The sequence below is a fragment of the Aedes aegypti genome, chromosome 1 (genome assembly GCF_002204515.2).
Source record: "Aedes aegypti strain LVP_AGWG chromosome 1, AaegL5.0 Primary Assembly, whole genome shotgun sequence".
Lineage (NCBI taxonomy): Eukaryota > Metazoa > Arthropoda > Insecta > Diptera > Culicidae > Aedes > Aedes aegypti.
Genome location: NC_035107.1, coordinates 86,619,183 through 86,638,355, shown reverse-complemented (window position 1 = coordinate 86,638,355; position 19,173 = coordinate 86,619,183). Strand labels below are relative to the sequence as shown.

The following is a 19,173-nucleotide window of genomic DNA, read 5'->3' as shown; positions in this document are numbered from 1 at the left end:
CGAGTTACAGCCTTCTTGTACCAACTGGATCCGACGCGAACGCCATTTTTGCAGGGGTGCTGTTCGGCATCCTTGCAACATGACCTGCCCATGGTCTACCACCTTGAACGTATCCCCATCATACCCCTGCTACCTAGGCGTTTCCATCCTCCGTAGTACCAACGAAGGCATTTTCTCCGTTGTCCCGACCTTCATTGTCTGTGCTCTCCGCGCCATTAAGATGTTCGTTGAAGTGCTGCTTCCACCTTTCGATCACCTCATGCTCGTCCGATAAATGCTCTCATCCATATCCCTGCACATCTCAGCTCGCGGCACGAAGCCGTAACGGGTTGCGTTGAGCTTCTGATAGAACTTGCGTGTTTCTTGAGACTGGCACAGCTGTTCCATCTCCTCGCACTCCGTCGGTGTTTTTTCTCCCGAAAGAAGCGGATCTGCTGTTGCCGTTTCCGTCTATAACGCTCCACGTTCTGCCAGGTCCCTTGCTGCAGCATGACCGCCCGCGCAGCGTTCTTCTCCTCCAGAATCTGCCTACATTCCTCGTCGAACCAATCGTTCCGTCGACTTCGTCCCACGTACCCGACGTTGCTCTCAGCTGCATCGTTGATGGCTGCTTTCACTGTTCTCCAGCAGTCCTCAAAAGGGGCTTAATCCAGCTCACCCTCTTTCAGTAATGCAGCCTCGAGGTGCTGCGCGTATGCAGCTGCGACATCCGGTTGCTTAAGCCGCTGTAGGTCATACCGGGGCGGTCGTCGGTACCGTACGTTGTTAACGACGTAGAGTTTTGGGCGCAGTTTGACCATCATGTCGATAATGTCGGAGAAGTGCCGTCCATTAATCAGAACGATCTCCAGGTATAAAGGATTTCTGAACGTAATCCGGAGAGGAATTTGAACCAGAATCCTGGGATGATTCTGAAGTAGAATCTTGTGAGGATTCTGACCCAGGATCTTTGGAGGATTCTGAAGCAGAATCCTCTCAGGAACCTTGTTCAAAATACTCTCAGGATTCTGAACAGAGTTTTGAGAGAATTCTGAACAGAATCCTGAGAGGATTTTGAACATAATGTTAAGAGGGTTCTGATCTCTAACCTTGAGAGGATTCTAAAAAGAAGAGAAATAGAACCCTGAGAAGATCCTGAACATAATCTTGGGAAAATTATGAACAAAATCCTGAGAGAATTATGAATCAGAATCCTGAGAAGATTTTGGTAGGATTCTGAACCAGAATACTGGGACAATTTTAAATCAGAATCTTAAGTGGACTTTGAACCAGAATCCTAAGAGGATTATGAACCAGAATCCTGAGAGGGTTCTGAGCAAAATCCTGTGAGGAATCACAACCAGAATCCATCGGGGATCCTGAACAGAATACTGGGATAATTCTGAATAAAAACCTGGGAGGATTCTGAACCAGAATCTGAACAGAAACCTGGGAGAATTCTGATTCTGAATCTGACAGAATCCTGAGAGGGTTCTGTACCAGAATCTTGAGAGGATTCCAAATGAAAATTCTGAGAGTATTCTAAACCAAAATTCTGGGAGGATTCTAAACTAAAATCATGAGAGGATTCTGAACTAAAATTTTGAGAGAATTCTGCACTAATTCTGAAAAGTTCTGAAAAAAATCTCGAAAGGATTCTGAAAAAGCTGAGGGAATACTAAACAGATTTTTGAGAGGAAATTCGAACAGAACCCTGCGTGGATACTTCGCTTGAATCTTGAAAGAATTCTTAGAGAGTAGAATATTTAGCAAACACATTGCATAGAGAAAAAGCTCTTAATCTTCCAGCAAATGTTTATGGCGGCCATGTTGGATGCTGCATTCAAATGGACTTAACAAAATGTTAATAAAAGCCTGATTTTATTCTTCTTTAATAGGATGATAGGATAGGAAGCAGAACACCTGGATATGGGATATTATTGTACTGATAATTATTGGAAAATTTTGTATATAGTACTTACTACTACAACCCTGAAAGATGGTGTTCGCAACGAATCCGGTCGGAACAAAAAGACGTGGGGCGCAGCGAGCTAGGTAGATTGACCAGATGCACCAGGACCTGAAGAACGTGGGTCGCAGTCGAGGATGGAGAGAAGCGGCCATGAAGCGAGTGAATTGGCGAAATATTGTTGGCGAAGTTTTATTAAGATAATTGATGTAAAACCATATAAATAAATAACTTACTACTAGAGCTTTGAAGAACGAAGATTTAGGGTACAAAAAACACTCTAAATCATTGCCAATCAAGCTGAAACCTAGCAAACCTTCTCAAACAAACACTGCTTCCGCAATCTAACTCATGCTCCACCATGTGCACCATCAATATTTAACCACATTCTGATTTATTTCCTTTTTCTCATTTCTCCTCCTGCCACAGCACTCGACAAAGGAATCGCTTTGTTCCCAGCGCCGGAACTGTTCAACGGTAAGAAATCATCTCGCTACTAGGGTATACCTATAACATGCATCCACCTAGGAACGCTACTTCTGTTTCGGCGTCACATGACTCCAACTCGCACAGGTGCAACCTGTGCTACTTGAGCAACCCGCGGCAAAGGCATCTTCCGACGACAACGATCAAAGGAGAAAAAAGCAAACCTCATTCGATATTTTAAACTGATGTATTATTTATTTCAACACCCAACTCGCGGCATCAGAAGCAGCATCCAATAACTTACAGCTTGGGTTCCCCTTGGTCTTACTTTTTTACGAGCAGCCAAGGCACCGAAGTTATTCCACGAATCTAGAAATGTTGTTCTTTTCCGCGGAAAACCGTTGCTCACGGTACAACATTGTTGGTTCACTTACCTAGTGACTCAACGTGGAACCTCAACACCTGTGGAACCGAAAGCGGAAAGAAGAAAATTGGAAGCTGTTTGGGAAATGCTATACCTTACCGCTCCGCCTGTTTTATGGATGAAACAATTTTCCCGGAAAAACGATCAACTCGGATGGCGACATGGGAAGAAAGTGAAACACTTGCCACCGCCACCGTTCGTTGCTTTGTTTTTATCACATGAAAATTATAATTTAATCAACTTGATGTGTGAAATCAGCCTCGTTCTCGTGAAGTGAGAGGTTGTTTCAGGGAATTTGTCGGAGACAAACAAAATGACGGCGAAATGAAATGTGGTTTATGAAGGAAATAACCATTGCATAGAGTAGCTGTGTCCCGTTTCTGACGCCTTAGAGAAAGATGCCATTTGTGTGTCCTTCACATTTTATAACGACTAGTAGGATTCGCGTTGAATGCTAAGTAGGATTCACCGCAAATCCTTAATAGGATTTGCCTGAGTAAGATTCGTCTAGAGTCGTAAGAAGATCTCAAATCTTTCCTAGGTTTAATCTTAAACCTTGTGTAGGATTCGTCTGAAATCCTAAGTTAGATTCATCTCGAATTCTGAGCAGGAATCGCCTCAATTCCTGAGTAAAAATAGCACCTATGCTGAGCAGCATTCGTTCAGAATCCTTAGTAGGATTCGTGTTGAATCCTGAAAAGAATTGGCTCGTACCCTGAGATGGATTCGCGGCAAATCCTGAGTAGGACTTGCATCGATCCCTGAGAACTATTCGCCTCGGTCCCTATGCAGAATACGCCTTGAATCCTCAGCAGGATTCGTCTCGATTCCTGCGTAGGATTTGTCTTGATACCTGAGCAGGGTTCATCAAAAACTCTTAGCAGGATTCGCCTCGATTCCTGAGCAGGATTCTTTTTGAATCTTGAGCAGAATTCTTCTTGAATCCTGAGCAGGATTCTTCTCAAATCTAGAGCAGGATTCTTCTTAAATCCTGAGCAAGATTTTTCATGAATCGTGAGAAGAATTCTTCTGATTCCTAAGCAAGATTCTTCTCAAATCCTGAGCAGGGATCTTCATATACCCTGAGCATGATTCTTTACGAATCCTAAGCCGGATTCTTCATAAATCCTGAGAAGTATTCTTCATAAATCCTGAGCTATTTTTTTTTTTGATGAACCCTGAGCAGGATTCTTCATGAATCCTAAGCAGGATTCTTCATGAATCCTAAGCAGGATTCTTCATGAATCCTAAGCAGGATTCTTCTAAGTCCTGATCAAGATTCTTCATGAATCGTGAGAAGAATTCTTCTTGAATCCTGAGCATGATTCTCCATGAATCCTGAACATGATTCTTCATAAATCCTGAGCAGGATTCTTTATGAATCCTGAGCCGGAGTCTTCATAAATCCTGAGCATAGTTTCTTATGAATCCTGAGCAAAATTCTTCATGAATCTGTAGCAGGAATCTTCATGAATCCTGAGCGTGATTCTTCATCAATCCTAAGCAGGATTCTTCATTAATCATGAGCATGATTTCTTATGAATTCTGACCAAGATTCTTCATGAATCTGGAACAGGACTCTTCATGAATCCTGCGCAGGACTCCATATGAATCCTGAGCAGGATTCTTCATAATTCCTAAGTAGAATTCTTCTCAAATCCTGAGCAGGGATCTTCCTGAACCCTGAACACGATTCCTCACGAAACCTGAGCAGGATTTTTCATAAATTCTGAGAAGAATTCTTCATGAATCCTAAGCAGGATTCTCCTTAAATTCTGATCAAGATTCATTATGAATCGTGAAAAAAATTCTTCTTGAATCCTGAACATGATTCTTCATTAATCCTGAGCAGGATTCATCATTAATCCTGAGCAGGATTCTTCATAAATCCTGAGCATGATTTCTTATGAATTCAGACCAAGATTCTTCATGAATCCTGAGCTGGATTTCTGATGAATTCTGAATAGGATTTCTGGATTCCTTCATAGGTCCCTAGCAGGATTCTTCATGAATCCTGAGCATTGGCATAGGTACGATTTTATTTCTGGAGGGTGACTAGCAGGGGGGCTAGTATATTGTATATTAGTGATGTTATTCCTCCGCAGTTATTACAAATTGCAATTGTAACATTTTTCGATCTGTCCAAAAAATTACCTATCAAGAGTTCTTCAAGATTTTTTTTCAGCAAATTTATATTTTGGAATCTCTGTTTATTCTTGAAATTCATGCGAGAATTTCTCCATTTCCCAATTTATCAATAATGAATATCTACAAATAATATGTCATCAATTCTCCAACAACTCTTTCTGTGGATTATTCAAAAAAAATTAAGAAATCCATAGTAGATTTCATGATTACGATTTTTCAAACTGCACTGAAAACTTTGTAAGACATTACTTCTCTAAAACTTTCTCAAGATAATTCCTAGAAAGCTTAATTCAGATCCAGACTTGCATCAGAGACATGTTCAATCATTTCTGAAGCGATTTTTGTTTTGGAATAGCACTATCGATCCTTATGGGCTTCATCCTAAAATGTAATTAGACATTATTTAAAAGTTTCTTAAGTGTATTCCTATTCAAGATAACCTCTAAAAATAAATTCTGAGAAGAACATTAGGAATTTTATTTTTATTTGAAAATTATTAATTCCTTAAATGAGCGATTTTATCTTAAATGACTCTAAAACATATTATTTGAAGGCTAAATGTTTTTCCAAAATTTTCTTCAAAGACTACTCTGAATGCTTAAAAAAACTGTTCCTGGATTTTAAAATAATTCCTTCATGGGTTTCCGCAATAGTTATTTGTCAATAAAAGATGTCATTATGCAAACATGTTTATATTTCTAATTATTTGGGATTATATGGATTTTTTGTGTCTGCAGAGAAATTTTGAACGGAACTTCTAGAGAACTTTATAGGATTCAATGTTTCTAAGCTATTTCTGTGAAAGTTTCTTGAGATAGCCTAGAGGTATTGATCTAATTATTTGGCCAATTTCTTACAAACAATCTCCTGATAGAATATTTTCCACGGAATTTTCGAAAGCATTTATGGTGATATTAACTGATGGAAATCCACGCCAATATATCATGCGCAATTGTTTGCATTATTATTGAAACAAATAGTTGTCGAAATACGGGAAAAACTTAATTTCAGAAAAAGATTCTAGCACACTTCTCTAAAAATTCGATATTCTTTTGACAGAGTATATAAACGAAACCTTAGGAAAGGTCGGTTTTCCCTTCCAAACATATTAAGGATTTTGTTTATCTTTACCAACGAGATTTTTAGCCCTAGACTAGTTCATCTTGAAAGCAACGGTTTATTTCGTCACTATAACTTTTTACGTCATACAGTGAAACCTCCATGAGTCGATGTTCCATGACTCGATATCGACTCATAGAACCATATCAAAAAAAAATTCATGGTTACTATGATGGTCCCCTATAAAAGCTTTCCAAGATATTTCTGTTCTATGGCTCGATATTTTGTGACTGTATGTGACTATCTCGGGAATGATATTTGATTCCAGGTCCACGGCGTGAGAGGCGTGAGCACCAGGCACTACACCAGGCTCACCCTCACAGATTTCAAGGAATTTCGGTTGAAGGTCTTGAAGAATTATGAACGAAATTAAAGGTTATATCAAAGGCAAGATTTTTTAAGGAATCACGACAAGTAAGTCATATGTTGATTATACCAAAAAATTTATCATATTGAGGTATAAATATCTTCCGTTGATGAAATATAGATATGATGTATTGTTTCTCCAATGATTCATAACAATATTATATCAGAACCTGTTACAATTAATTTTATAACACATCATGTTACAAAAAGTTATAACAAATCTTATTACAATCTTGTTATAACTGGAGCAGATTCTTATCTGTAATCATCATCATAAAAAATTCATACCATAGGTTGTTTATTGTATGAAAAGCAATTGGTCGGCATTAAGGAGAAGATGAATCGAAGCCAAACTTCAAATTTTCAAAAGCACGAATCTGGAGAACCAAAAATCCATTTCAGTGGAAAACTTAATCGATTGGTCACTAGCTGGTGGTGACCAATCGATTAAGTTTTCAGCTTAAACGGATGTTCGGTACTCCAGATTTGTGCTCTAAAAAATTTGAGGTTTGGCATCGATTCATCTTCACCTCAAGTCAGAGTGGACCAAGTGACATTTTTCATATATAGAGAAAAATGGGCTTCAAATTTACCACTTTGTAATTTTTTAACTCGTTTAAATTTTGGATCAATATTTCTACACATTGCACTTTCAAACAATATAATGGGAAGTGATAGTCATGAAAAAGCACAATCTAAACCTCCAATAGAATGATTTTTGCGTGGACTATTTGACTTGTTCCACTCTAACCAGACTAAAGACCACCGTTTGGTGATTTGGTTCACTCTGACTGACCAATTTCTAGGAAAATAACAATCATGTAATACTTCCATGGTCAAACTGGATGCATGTCTTCAAGATATACAAATTATCAACATCTTTCGATATTAGAAACGTAAATTTTTCAATAATCCATATCTTCAATTCCGAAATCAGTGACATTTCAATTACTTGAAAATTCAAGTTTTGTAGGGTCAGGGCACTGAAGACCAGAAATATTCAAATAAGTGTTCAATCAATGTGAACCAAGTGAAAATCTCGAGTACCTGCCTAAATATACAGGTCCAATAAGTGGATTCAAGAACATTTAATACAGACACCATAGAATTACCTGAAACTCTTATCGGATTCTTAATTCGACTAAAAAAAATGCAATAATCAATCAATTTATTGCATTTGGACACTTGGTCCACTATGTCTGCACCCAAACTGTTGCAATTTCTGACCACCCATTTGAATATGGTAAATGGTCACCAATCAAAATCAAATGCATCGAATTAAGTAATATTTTTAAATTTCTATTGATGAATGAAAATAAGAATCATTCTGTGTCGAAAAATCTGACTGAGCATTTCTTTCATTTCCTAGCATTCCTCAGCGCGCTTATCATTTTTGCTGTTATTGTAATAAGCACTTGGTCCATTCTGACTGCATACTTTTATAGAGTTTTATTGATTAGCCAAAGTAAATTTGTTACATATATCTCGCAATTTACAGAATTCATCAAATCTGATCAAAGTAAAATGGAGTAAAAGTAAGTTTGCATCTTATGGAAAAATATACTAATTTTCCCAAGTTTTGTACTTGGTCCACTCTGACTTAACGCCGCCCAATTACAAAGAACAAGTAAGTTTGTCGTTTATAAACGTCATAACGTCATACGTCATGTTTTTCAGCGCAGACTCAGGAGCAACTTGAAAAACACTAAGTCCATGTTCATGTGAGCTGAGAAGGCGTAGAACCAGTTGAACTTGTATCACCGTCTACTATAAGCGTACCAATAACCTCATCGTTAGGGGCGTCAGGACCATCCCGGTGGTTTGGTACATGTCTAGGTTCAATTCCCTGTATCGACTTGGCTTTTAAAAACAACATAAAACATTTTTATTTAACTTCTGTAATTCACTTAAAGTAGAATTACACACCTAAAAACATTTACTCACAAAATGAGTAAAAATATATGGTTTTTACCCTATTTTCTACCCAAAGCAGTATTTATAACAAAATATGTTACAATTTTGACATGCTGTAGTACAAAATTTAAGTTATTTTAACAACATCCTGCATCTAATTTATAGCAACCGGTGTTACATAAAATTATCGTAACTAAATAACACATCAAGTTATAATTTTGATAGCTTAAGCTAGTCGGGTAACTAAACAAATAGACTGTGCATAATATTATTTATTTGCTTGAAGAGTTTCCAATGAAACACGTTTGACAATTTAAAAAAATAGGAATATCCTGCAATTCTGTCTGAGAATTGAAATATATATAAAATTTTTTTTTTCAATTATTTTTTGAATCGATTTGGACAAATTAATTAATGAGACTTTAACCTTTGAATGTGTTTTGCTAAACATGATATGTTCTATGTTAATTTGATTTGTAAATCTGTATATTATCTACCCTACATGAAGAATGTATGACTTATGTCTGTTATGCATGACATGACTAAAAATTTCGAGCTAAAATTCTTGTACAAATAATGCTTGTATTACTAAGGCTGTATTTTCATACTTAACTTATGGCAGAAGCTTGCTAAGTCCAAGTGAATCCAGGATTTGGTTGCCCAAGATATTCTAGCGAAACAAAACTGGCAGAACTCTTTCAAATGTTCAAACATTCCTAGAAAACTTTCTGTTGTATCTTTTGAAGTTAATCCATTAGTATTATTCAGATGAATTTTACTGTTTGACTGCGGGCTATCAAGAAAGATTGTTGCGGAAATTTGCAGAGAATATCAGACAACACGATTGGAGAATTTCAAGGTTCAAAGCATGGCAAAATCCATGTACATAATTATGAAACAATAAGCGACAGAGTTGTCTACATTTTCGGACTGAATTTGTACTGAACATATGATTTAATTCGTGAAGGAAATGCTGAGGAATTAGTGATTTCTTTTTTTTTTAAATAATGCACAAAATAATTGTTTATAAGAATTCTGGTAAACCCTTTGGCACTTGGCGGTGTACCAAAAAGGTAATTTGATAGGAACCCTGATGAAATATGTGATGAGTGGAACATCTGAATTATTTCTTGAAGAATTTTCCATACTTCTTGAAGAAAACTAAAATAAAATATATGAAAAAAGATCATAACTGTGGAATTACTAGTAAAAATTTAAAGTGATTTTGTCAAGATCCTGGAGGAGCTACAAAAAGGTTTTTTGAGATTTTTTTAAAACAAAACACTGTTAGAGTGGAATACAATACTATTATATTTTCCGTAATTAAGAAGTCCCAAATGTTATAAACAAAGTTTCCTTTTATTTGTCGTGCTTTCGCATATTGTACAACAAATGTGGAATGAGCTCTCTCATCGTGAATAGCATCAACTTTGTGCCAATATTACAACAGCCGGAAGGTACATAATCGTAATGTCTAGTCTTCAACTTTATTTGTATGAGTTCTAAATGCAATACATAAGTTTTTCTTACATGAATAAGCTAACAGCATGTAATTTAAAATGAATTATAAAATTTTCCTTCATTTCGTATATAACATCATAAAAAAATCTGGGGAGGCCTACAGGATTCTGAGGGGGTTCTGGTCCTCCTGTTCCTACGGCAGTGATCCTGAGCAGGATTCTTCCCGAACCCTGATCAGGGTTTTCCTCGAATCCTGAGTAGGATTCACCTCAAATCCAGAGCAGGATTCGTCTCGATTCCGGAGCAGGATTCTTTTTAAATTCTGAGCAGGATTTGCCTCGACTGCTGAGCATGATTCGTTTCGAATCTCGAGCACGATTCTTCCTGAACCCTAAACAGGATTCTTCTCGAATCCTGAGCAGCATCCTAGTATCCAGAGTAGAATCTATTTGAATTAACTGTTCCAATGTTTTCTTCTCGAACAATGTTAACAAAATCCACTTATGCACGGAAGCATCATATAGTGAAACAACCTTACGCATATTTACCTTCGTGCCACCATTTTATAACATTCAGAAATCGATTCCAGCATCGTTGGTGGCACACGAGAAAAAAAAAGAACAACACATTTTACCACCTTCTGCAGCTTCAAGTCAGGCCCAGCAAAGCCCAGATCAAACGCAAGGTAAACCGATTCAGTTTTATTATCTTTATGTTTCGTTCCCTTCATGTTATCCGATGTCGTCGGGATGCTACCCGATTACCCCGAATGCCATCATCCCGAATTCCATTACCAGGAATATATGCTTTCTCGGAATGTACTATTATCGTGATGACGGTATTCGGTGTAGTGTTATTCAGGTTTATAGGTTCGGGACGTTTAGGGACAAAATGTTGAAAGACAAAAGGTGGAATGCTAGAACCTTGAATACCAAAACTTTTAAAGAAGGTAGTCATTTTTAAACACCAATTTGAAATTGTTTTAGAGAAAACTTATTTCATAGTTGAATAAATATGTCTTAAATAACGTTCAGCACATAGTGAACAATCTTTTTTTTTTCGGAAAAGAATTATACTTAAAAATAACTTTCGTATTCTTTCAAACCTATCCTTTCGATATTTTGTCCTTTCGACGTTTTATATTTTGACGTGTTGTCATCCAACAAATAGAATATCTGGACAATCATTTCAAAAGGGCACATCGACATCAGTAAATAATGGCTTTGGAGGACGCTGTTTAGCCCAATTCAACTCTACGCTCACCAATACCGCAATCAAGAAGAGCTAACACTAATCTTTCTGATAGTAATAATAGTTTGCGTGGGCGGGCAAAAAAGGGCTCAACAACTACGTTTTTGAATAAAAGCTCATGACCTCTTGGGCCCTTCTCAAATATTTGTTCAGAATAGTAGTTATGGAATTTTGGTTGACAGCATTCGGGGTAATGGAATTCGAGGTAATAGGATAGAAGCATCCTCACTGTGTATACACATGGATTCCGATTTGAGACGAATGCCTGCCTACGTAAGCGTTAACGCGTGCAATGGGAGCTATTGGGGCTTCCGATAATGGGGATTCTAAACAATCCATTCCATTCCGATGCGGTACGGTTCGATGCCTTTCCTCTACCTTCTCGGGAAGCTCAGTCTCTGCACTCAGAGGACTCTGCCAGGAAGGAAGCAAATCGAACATGAAAGGATGCCAAACGAGCTTCCAGTAGAGGATACAAGATGGCTCACCGAAGTGGCATTTTATGGCCTCGTTTATGAACTCTGTTTTGCTAGTTGAGTGTCTTGACAGCGTGCGTGTTGACAGTGCGTACGTGCGATGAAATGGATTCCTGGAAGAAGGTTGTTTCCGAGCATTTCTTTGAACTGTTTAGGGAGCAGGAGAAGCTGATTTGTAATTCACTCGTAAGCTGTCCAGCACTTCCTTTGGACGTCTGGCTGTATAAGAACGGAACTGTGTCAATTTGCTCTCAGTGATGTGGTGATGCAGTTCTGATATTAAAGTTAATTGATATGGGTTGTCTTCATCTTAATTAGAAATAACGCCATAAAACTGCAGAATGATAATGAATGTGCCCATTAACATTGCTTTCTTTTCTTTATTTGTATCATGTCAAACATTATATTCCTTTTTTATATCAAGGTGTTCTGTATTAGAAAACACTATCGTCTTAAATTGGCTAAACTAAATTCAGCTTTTGTTAAATTTTGTTAACGACATATTACATTTCATGTGCCCAGCAGTTCAGAATTTTTACAGGTGAGTCGGTTTCACCTGCTCATAAGAGAAAAAACGCTTTCAATTGCCTTAACCTAACTTAACCTAAATATATAACGCTTCAATCGTGGAAATAGTAGATTGCAACATTGGATATTCTATGTACCAGAGAGCACGCTGCAGAATCAGTTTCAAAATTTTATTTTGAATCCTCTGCAGAGCTTTCTTATTCCAACAGCTAGTCCTTATTAGTAGAGCATACAACATGGTTGGCCTGAAAATTTGTTTGCATATCAAAAGCTTGTTCTTAAAACAAAGTAGACAAGGATAGAGACATTTTACATATTTATTACATTTGGCTTGAATGCACTCAACATGGTTTTTGAAAGTTAAACTTTTATCTAGCATGAGTCCTAGATACTTAACTTCATCTAACCAATTTGTTGGAACCCCTCTCAACGTGACAACATGTCTACTTGAAGGTTTCAAATAAAGAGCTTTAAGTTTATGTGGGAATATTATTAGTTGAGTTTTGAAAGTATTAGGATAAATCTTCCATTTTTGCAAGTATGAAGAAAAATATCCAAACTTTTTTACAATCGACCACAGATGACACGCAGGCTTCGTTCTTTGTCGGAGAGGCCTGTGTCATCCGCAACAAGGTTTTTGACATCCCTGACGTAACTCACGTAAGTCAGGTGTGAAAATATTGCATAATATTGGTCCCAAAATGCAACCTTAATGAACACCAGCTCTTGCAGAAAGTCTTTCAGACCTGGAGTTCTGATAATTAACCTAAAGTGTACGATTTCACAGATAACTTTGGATTATTCTTACAATGTATGTTGGAAAATTAAAGTTTTTTAATTTTTCGATCAAGCCTTCATGCCAAACACTGTCGAATGTCTTTTCTATGTCTAGAAGAGCAAGACCAGTAGAATAGCCTTTAGATTTGTTGGAACGGATCAAATTTGTTACACGTAAAAGTTGATGAGTGGAAGAATGTCCATGGCGGAATCTGAACTGTTTATTGGCAAAAATTGAATCTTCGTTGATGTGGACCATCATTCTGTTCAAAATAACCTTTTCAAAATGTTCACTGATGAAGGAAAGCTAACTGATTGGACGATAGCTAGATGCTTCAGCAGGATTTTTGTCTGGTTTTAAAATTGGAACAACCTTAGCATTTTTCCATTTGTTAGGAAAATATGCTAATTGAAAACATTTGTTAAATATAGCAACTAAAAATGATAAGCTACTTTCTGGAAGTTTCTTGATGAGGATGTAGAAAAATCCATCATCGTAAGGAGCTTTCATATTTTTGAATTTTTTTATAATAGTTCTCATTTCTTCCAAATCAGTCTCACAGGCATTTTCGAAAACGTTCTCTTGATTGAGAATATTTTCGAAGCCCTGAGTAACTTGATTTTCAATTGAACTAGTAAGTCCTAAATTAAAATTGTGCGCGCTTTCAATTTGCGTAGCAAGTTTTTGAGCTTTTTCGCAGCTAGTTAGTAATAATTTGTTTTCCTCTTTCAATGCCGGTATTGGCTTCTGAGGTTTTTTCAAAATTTTAGATAATTTCCAAAAGGGCTTACAGCCAGGGTCCAATTGAGAAATCTTATTTTCAAAATTTTTGTTTCTTAATTGTGCAAAACTTTTCTTGATTTCTTTCTGCAAATCCTGCCATATAATTTTCATAGCAGGATCGCGAGTGCGTTCAAATTGCCTTCTCCTCACGTTTTTAAGACGGATCAAGAGTTTAAGATCATCGTCTATAATCACGGATTCAAATTTTACTTCACATTTTGGAATTGCAATGCTTCTGGCTTCAACAATTGAATTTGTTAAACTTTCAAGAACATTGTCAATATCAAGCTTTGTTTGTAAAGGAATATTAACATTAAGATAAGAAACAATAAATGTTTCATATATATTCCAGTCGGCACGGAAATAATTGAAAGTGGAGCTGATAGGATTGTGAATCGCTTTATGGGATATTTGACATGTAACAGGGATATGATCAGAATCAAAATCAGCATGAGTAATTAAATTGGCTACAAAGATGACTAGAGTCGGTTAGGACCAAATCAATCGTAGAAGGATTTCTAGAAGAGGAAAAACATGTAGGGCTATCAGGGTATTGAATTGAGAAACATCCTGAAGAGCACTAATCAAATAAAATTCTGCCGTTGGAATTACTTTGAGAATTATTCCATGACCGATGTTTGGCATTAAAGTCATCAATGACAAAAAATTTTGACTTATTGCGAGTCAATTTTCACAAATCAGTTTGGAGCAAATTAACTTGCTGTCCAAAGCATTGAAAAGGCAAAAAGGCAGCTATGAAAGTATATTTACCAAGTTGTGTTTCAACTGAAACACCTAAAGTTTCAAAAATTTAAGTTTCAAATGACAAAAACAGTTGATGTTTTATACGCCTATGAATGATGATTGCAACTCCCCCACATGCCCCATCAAGTCGATCATTACGATAAACAAAAAAGTTCGGATCTTTTTTTAGTTTGGATCCAGGTTTCAAATACGTTTCGGTAACAACTGCTATGTGCACGTTATTAGCTGTAAGAAAATTAAATAGCTCGTCCTCTTTACCATTCAGATGCATGTACGCATCTATGATGCTGATTAAAGGCTTATTATTAGTGCTTATGGTTACTTGGGCAGTCAAAGTGGTGGCTTTGAACATTGCATCAATTGTTCAGTTAGAAAATTAAAATCAGAGGCAGACATATTACTTGAAGTGGGTACATTATCTGATGATTTTCCGTTAGAATTTTCGGTAGACGAAGAGGCGGAGTAGAGGTTTCCTGTGGTGGCAGGGTTTTTTTTCCATTTTATTTGAAACAATTTGACCGGGTATTCAAAGTATGAAAAGGGGAGGAGTTCAAATCACCTGCTACGATATCTGCATAGGATTTTCCTTCGGTAGATCCATTTGAAATTAAAAGATTCGAACGGCTACCCGACGTATTAAAATTAGTTTGTGAATGAGCGTGACTATAATCTTCCTGATGGGTATGATTCTTGATCAAGCGATCGTTAACTGAAAATTGAGCATTGTTCGATACTTTACCAGGGATATTCCGGAAACGACCGTTATCGTAACGGACATTACTGTTCATCTGCCTGACACGAGCCTCGACGACTCGCCTACGCGAATGGCTAGTCCAAAAAATTGACTTATGATTGCCCCCGCTATTTGCGCATATGAACATATCGGTATCTTCCTTCACTGGACAGACATACTTGGCGTGAGAAGAACCTCCACAAATCATGCATTTAGCATCCATGCGACAATTTTTTGGTCCATGACCCCACTTTTGGCACCGACGGCACAGAGTGGGGTTCTGAAAATTTCCTCCAGGTTTCTGGAATTGTTCCCATGTCACACGGACATCGAACATAGGTCTTGCTTTTTCTAAAGCTTTAATATTATTTAGGTCTTTTGAAGTGAATTGAATAATATTCTTGAGAAAGTCCTTTCCAAAGAATGCCAGATTGGGTTCATAATGATTACTTGCACTGGGGAAAATCCAAGTAAATCATTTTTTTGCATTTTTGATCTTTTCAGGTGACTTATAGTCACTTGAGAGATTTTTCAAGACGACCTTGAAAAAAAACTTTTAATTTTTTCGTTGTTAATAAAAAATGTGTGCATTTTCCCTTCAAGATATTTGAGAATAAGTTCGCAATCTCAAAGTATTTCATGAGATACGCGACAGCCTCCTTTAGCCTGCTAAAAACTGGTCCTTAAAGTTTGTAAATGGGTTGGTTTAATTTGCGTTTTGTAGGAAGAATATTTAAATTGACTAAATAAATAGTTTCTAAAACAAATCATATCCAACTGGATTCAATTAAAAATCACGAATTACATATCCCACTACACACGTTCCAAACCATCTGAATTCCATCCGCATTGGTCAACAATACTCATTCCATTCAACCCCCATATTGCACCACTCCGCATGCCATAAGCATGATCCGGGCTCGTAAAACCCGAGAAACGAGAGTCAAGTGAGCAAACATCTAATCAGCACTATCGGATTTTGTTTGTGTTCTTACTTTCGAAAACTCCACCTCCTCCCTGTAGAGACATGGACTGGACTGATGCAGTGCAGAGGCGGCAGTCAGGGACCAGCACAAGAAGCAATCCGATCGCACCTTTCAATTAGCGAACGGCCCACACACACGTACCTACATATTAGGGTGCAGCTGAGTTTTCGGAAGTTCTCGGAATTAAAATATCATGTACTTTTCTGAATTCAAGTGATATTAAAAGAGAAACCTCAATGTTTGAGCTGAAAATATTAAAATTTAGCAGTGATGGAATACGTTGTAAACAAAGTCGTAAAAGAAGCTTTACCAAATGAGGATGATAATTTTTCCTAACACACAACACTTAGATATAAGAAATGAAAGTAATGTTTGAAATGATAATAATAAAGAATAAAAAAAACAGCTGCACCCTAATAGACAATCAGAATATGAGGGAAGGTTCTGAGGTATGATTTCGGCATTCGACCCCAGGCAATAAGGACTGTACTGATTGTTCTGTTGTGTCATCATCCTCTTGAACGACTGCCGGCTAGCGTTCGACTGACCGTCGTATTGGGGTGCGGGAAATGCCGTGGTGGTGACGAAGGGCGGTGCTGGTCGTACGTGAGAGGACAGCTTTTTCAATAATTATCAAACAAACTCCGCATCAAGAAATAACAAAAACAAGCAGAACACAAACGGTTTGCCGGTATTGTTGGAGAACATCGATCGAGGGAGATTGTTGATTCCGAGTTGAGCGTGGTACACTGAAAATAAACGTTGAGGTGGAATTGGGAAACCATTTCAATGTTGAATATAATCTTTTGGAATTGAGAAAACAGTTCCTAATATCATTGAATAATAAAGTGTAATGAGCATGAGCATGAGCATGAGCATAGATGACCGTACAATTCGTAGTTGCTACTCCGTGATTGACCAGAACAATCGAGGTTGCACAGGGAATTAATGAATGGGGCTTGGGATTAGCTTACCATTCTTCAATGTGCACATATCGAGAGCTCAACCTTTAAAAGTCAATAACGGCACCGGCCACGTCCTTACGGTCATCGGGGAAGGGAAGGAATGTAAGTTAGACAACCGTTGTTAATAGAGATCGAGTATACCTCTGCATCTCCACAGTTGTCATGGATAGGATATTGGGTTAGTAGGATAAGGTATAGATCTGGGAGTCACCAATGGTTGGTGATGCGATCCATGATATAATCACGCCTAATCGGATTCGCGATATTATTCGATAATCGCATTGAATGCCGAACAAGTGTTCGTCACTCGCCCATGCAGGAGCTAGCGACGCGATCAATAGGTCAAACACTACTAACGATCCGCGGCGCTTTTTCATTTCACTACGCGAACAACGCGCGACATGTTTGATCCTGCCCTCATCACCCGCCCCCGCAGGAGCAAGCGTCAAGGTCGAAGGATCAAACACAACTTTCATTGAATAACAAAGTGTAATGATTAACCAAACAGACAAACAGACGTCACACTCTCATCATTGTCCATCGACCACCTTTTTAGCGGTCAATTCAAAAATATGGAAGGTGGCCAATCCGTCACCCGCAGCGCTTGCATCGTTTTTGTTCGTGTTTGACGTTTACACACTACTGCCAAACAAACCGATTTTAGCATTGGGCGTTCATATCCTCGTAACTATGATTTTGGTCGAGATTTGTTCCAAGTGTTACGTCTGTTTGGCTGTGGATTAACCATTGTAATAGACATGAATCAATTATATTCGAAAAAATATCGATTTGGTTAACCTTTAAAAGCCCGAGACGAATCTGGAATACGGAGCGGATGTGGATTGAGCGGATGAATTCTCAATCAGAATTTGTGTCACCAGATAGCCTTTGATCTGCTGGATTACTTTGCCGAAGACACTAACCTTGTAGCTCATTTGGATGTGAAAATATCCGTTTGAGGCCAATTTTGAACCCCTCGTGTCCACGTTCTTGCCGATACCTAGGAAAAGGGTAATGGTTTTTTTTATCAATGGATTATAAGACCAACTTACCGCATTTACATAAACATTTAATCCATATTAATTGATCTACTGGTCTCAAAATTGTGGCCATTTAAAAATTCAAGGTTCGACTCGGGCTTTTAACGTTCAACGCTCCATCATCGTAATCATCGTCATCATCGAAACTTCAAAAGCAGTTTTTCTGTTCAAAACTGAAAACAATTCGATGAAAATGCGTTCACTGTGTTTCGGTTGGAGAACAGAATACAGTGAACAAATTTTCCTGTAAATTTTCATGATTTAGAACGAAAAAACTACTTTTGAAAATTCCGAAATCCTGTCCCCTTAAGGGTTAAAAGCATATCTTGTAGCACGTTATTAAAAATCCGGATATAAAAATTATTATGTATATAATCTCATAAGGATTTGCTGGAATTCCTTGAAGAAAACCTGAAGAAATTTTTAAAGAAATCTAAGGAAGAATTTTGGAAACAATTTCTTGCAGAATCTTTGGAGGAATTTATTCAGCATTTTATGTATAGTTGAAATTCTATACAGTGATTTCCAACTTTTTTGATGTTTCGACCCCCTTTGAAATGCTACAAATTTCCGCGGACCCCTTTAACAAAATCCTTCCAAACTTCTCATTATTAATTAACAAATTAGTTAGTCCACGAAGAATCAAAATCAACTGAAAAATCATTTTGATTTGATAAATATTCTCATGGGTTCTACCAGATTTCATGAAGTTTCCGCCTTGAATTTTTCAAAAGACAGTTTAAACATCTTCATGTATCAACCAAGAAACATTTCTGCTAGCTTCTATGAATATTTTAGGAAACATGGAAATAGCTTCTTTTGAGCCAATAGACGGTCGTTGGAATAACAGTCGAAAATCTATAATCTATCCTCTTTGAGTGAATTATGCAGTTAATATAGTGAAGAACGTCGAATTTCTACAATCTTGTGAATAATTCGACATTTTTAAAGGATTCCACCAAACAGCTGGTGGAATTTGTCGAGAATTAAGCCGAAAACGTGACAGAAATTTCTTATAATTATCTCTAAACCCGATGCATATTTCATTTACAAGTTCGCAAA

The 19,173-nt window shown here is 37.4% G+C and overlaps 1 protein-coding gene across 1 annotated transcript in view; it reads left to right on the top strand.

Moving 5' to 3' along the window:
* The window catches only part of LOC5576578 (transmembrane protein fend), a 301,586-nt gene that overhangs the window by 205,719 nt on the left and 76,694 nt on the right, over positions 1–19,173 (top strand). Inside the window, exon 2 of the mRNA XM_021841777.1 lies at positions 2,378–2,425. Coding sequence (XP_021697469.1) covers positions 2,378–2,425 — 48 coding nt within the window. The remainder of the gene's footprint in view (positions 1–2,377; positions 2,426–19,173) is intronic.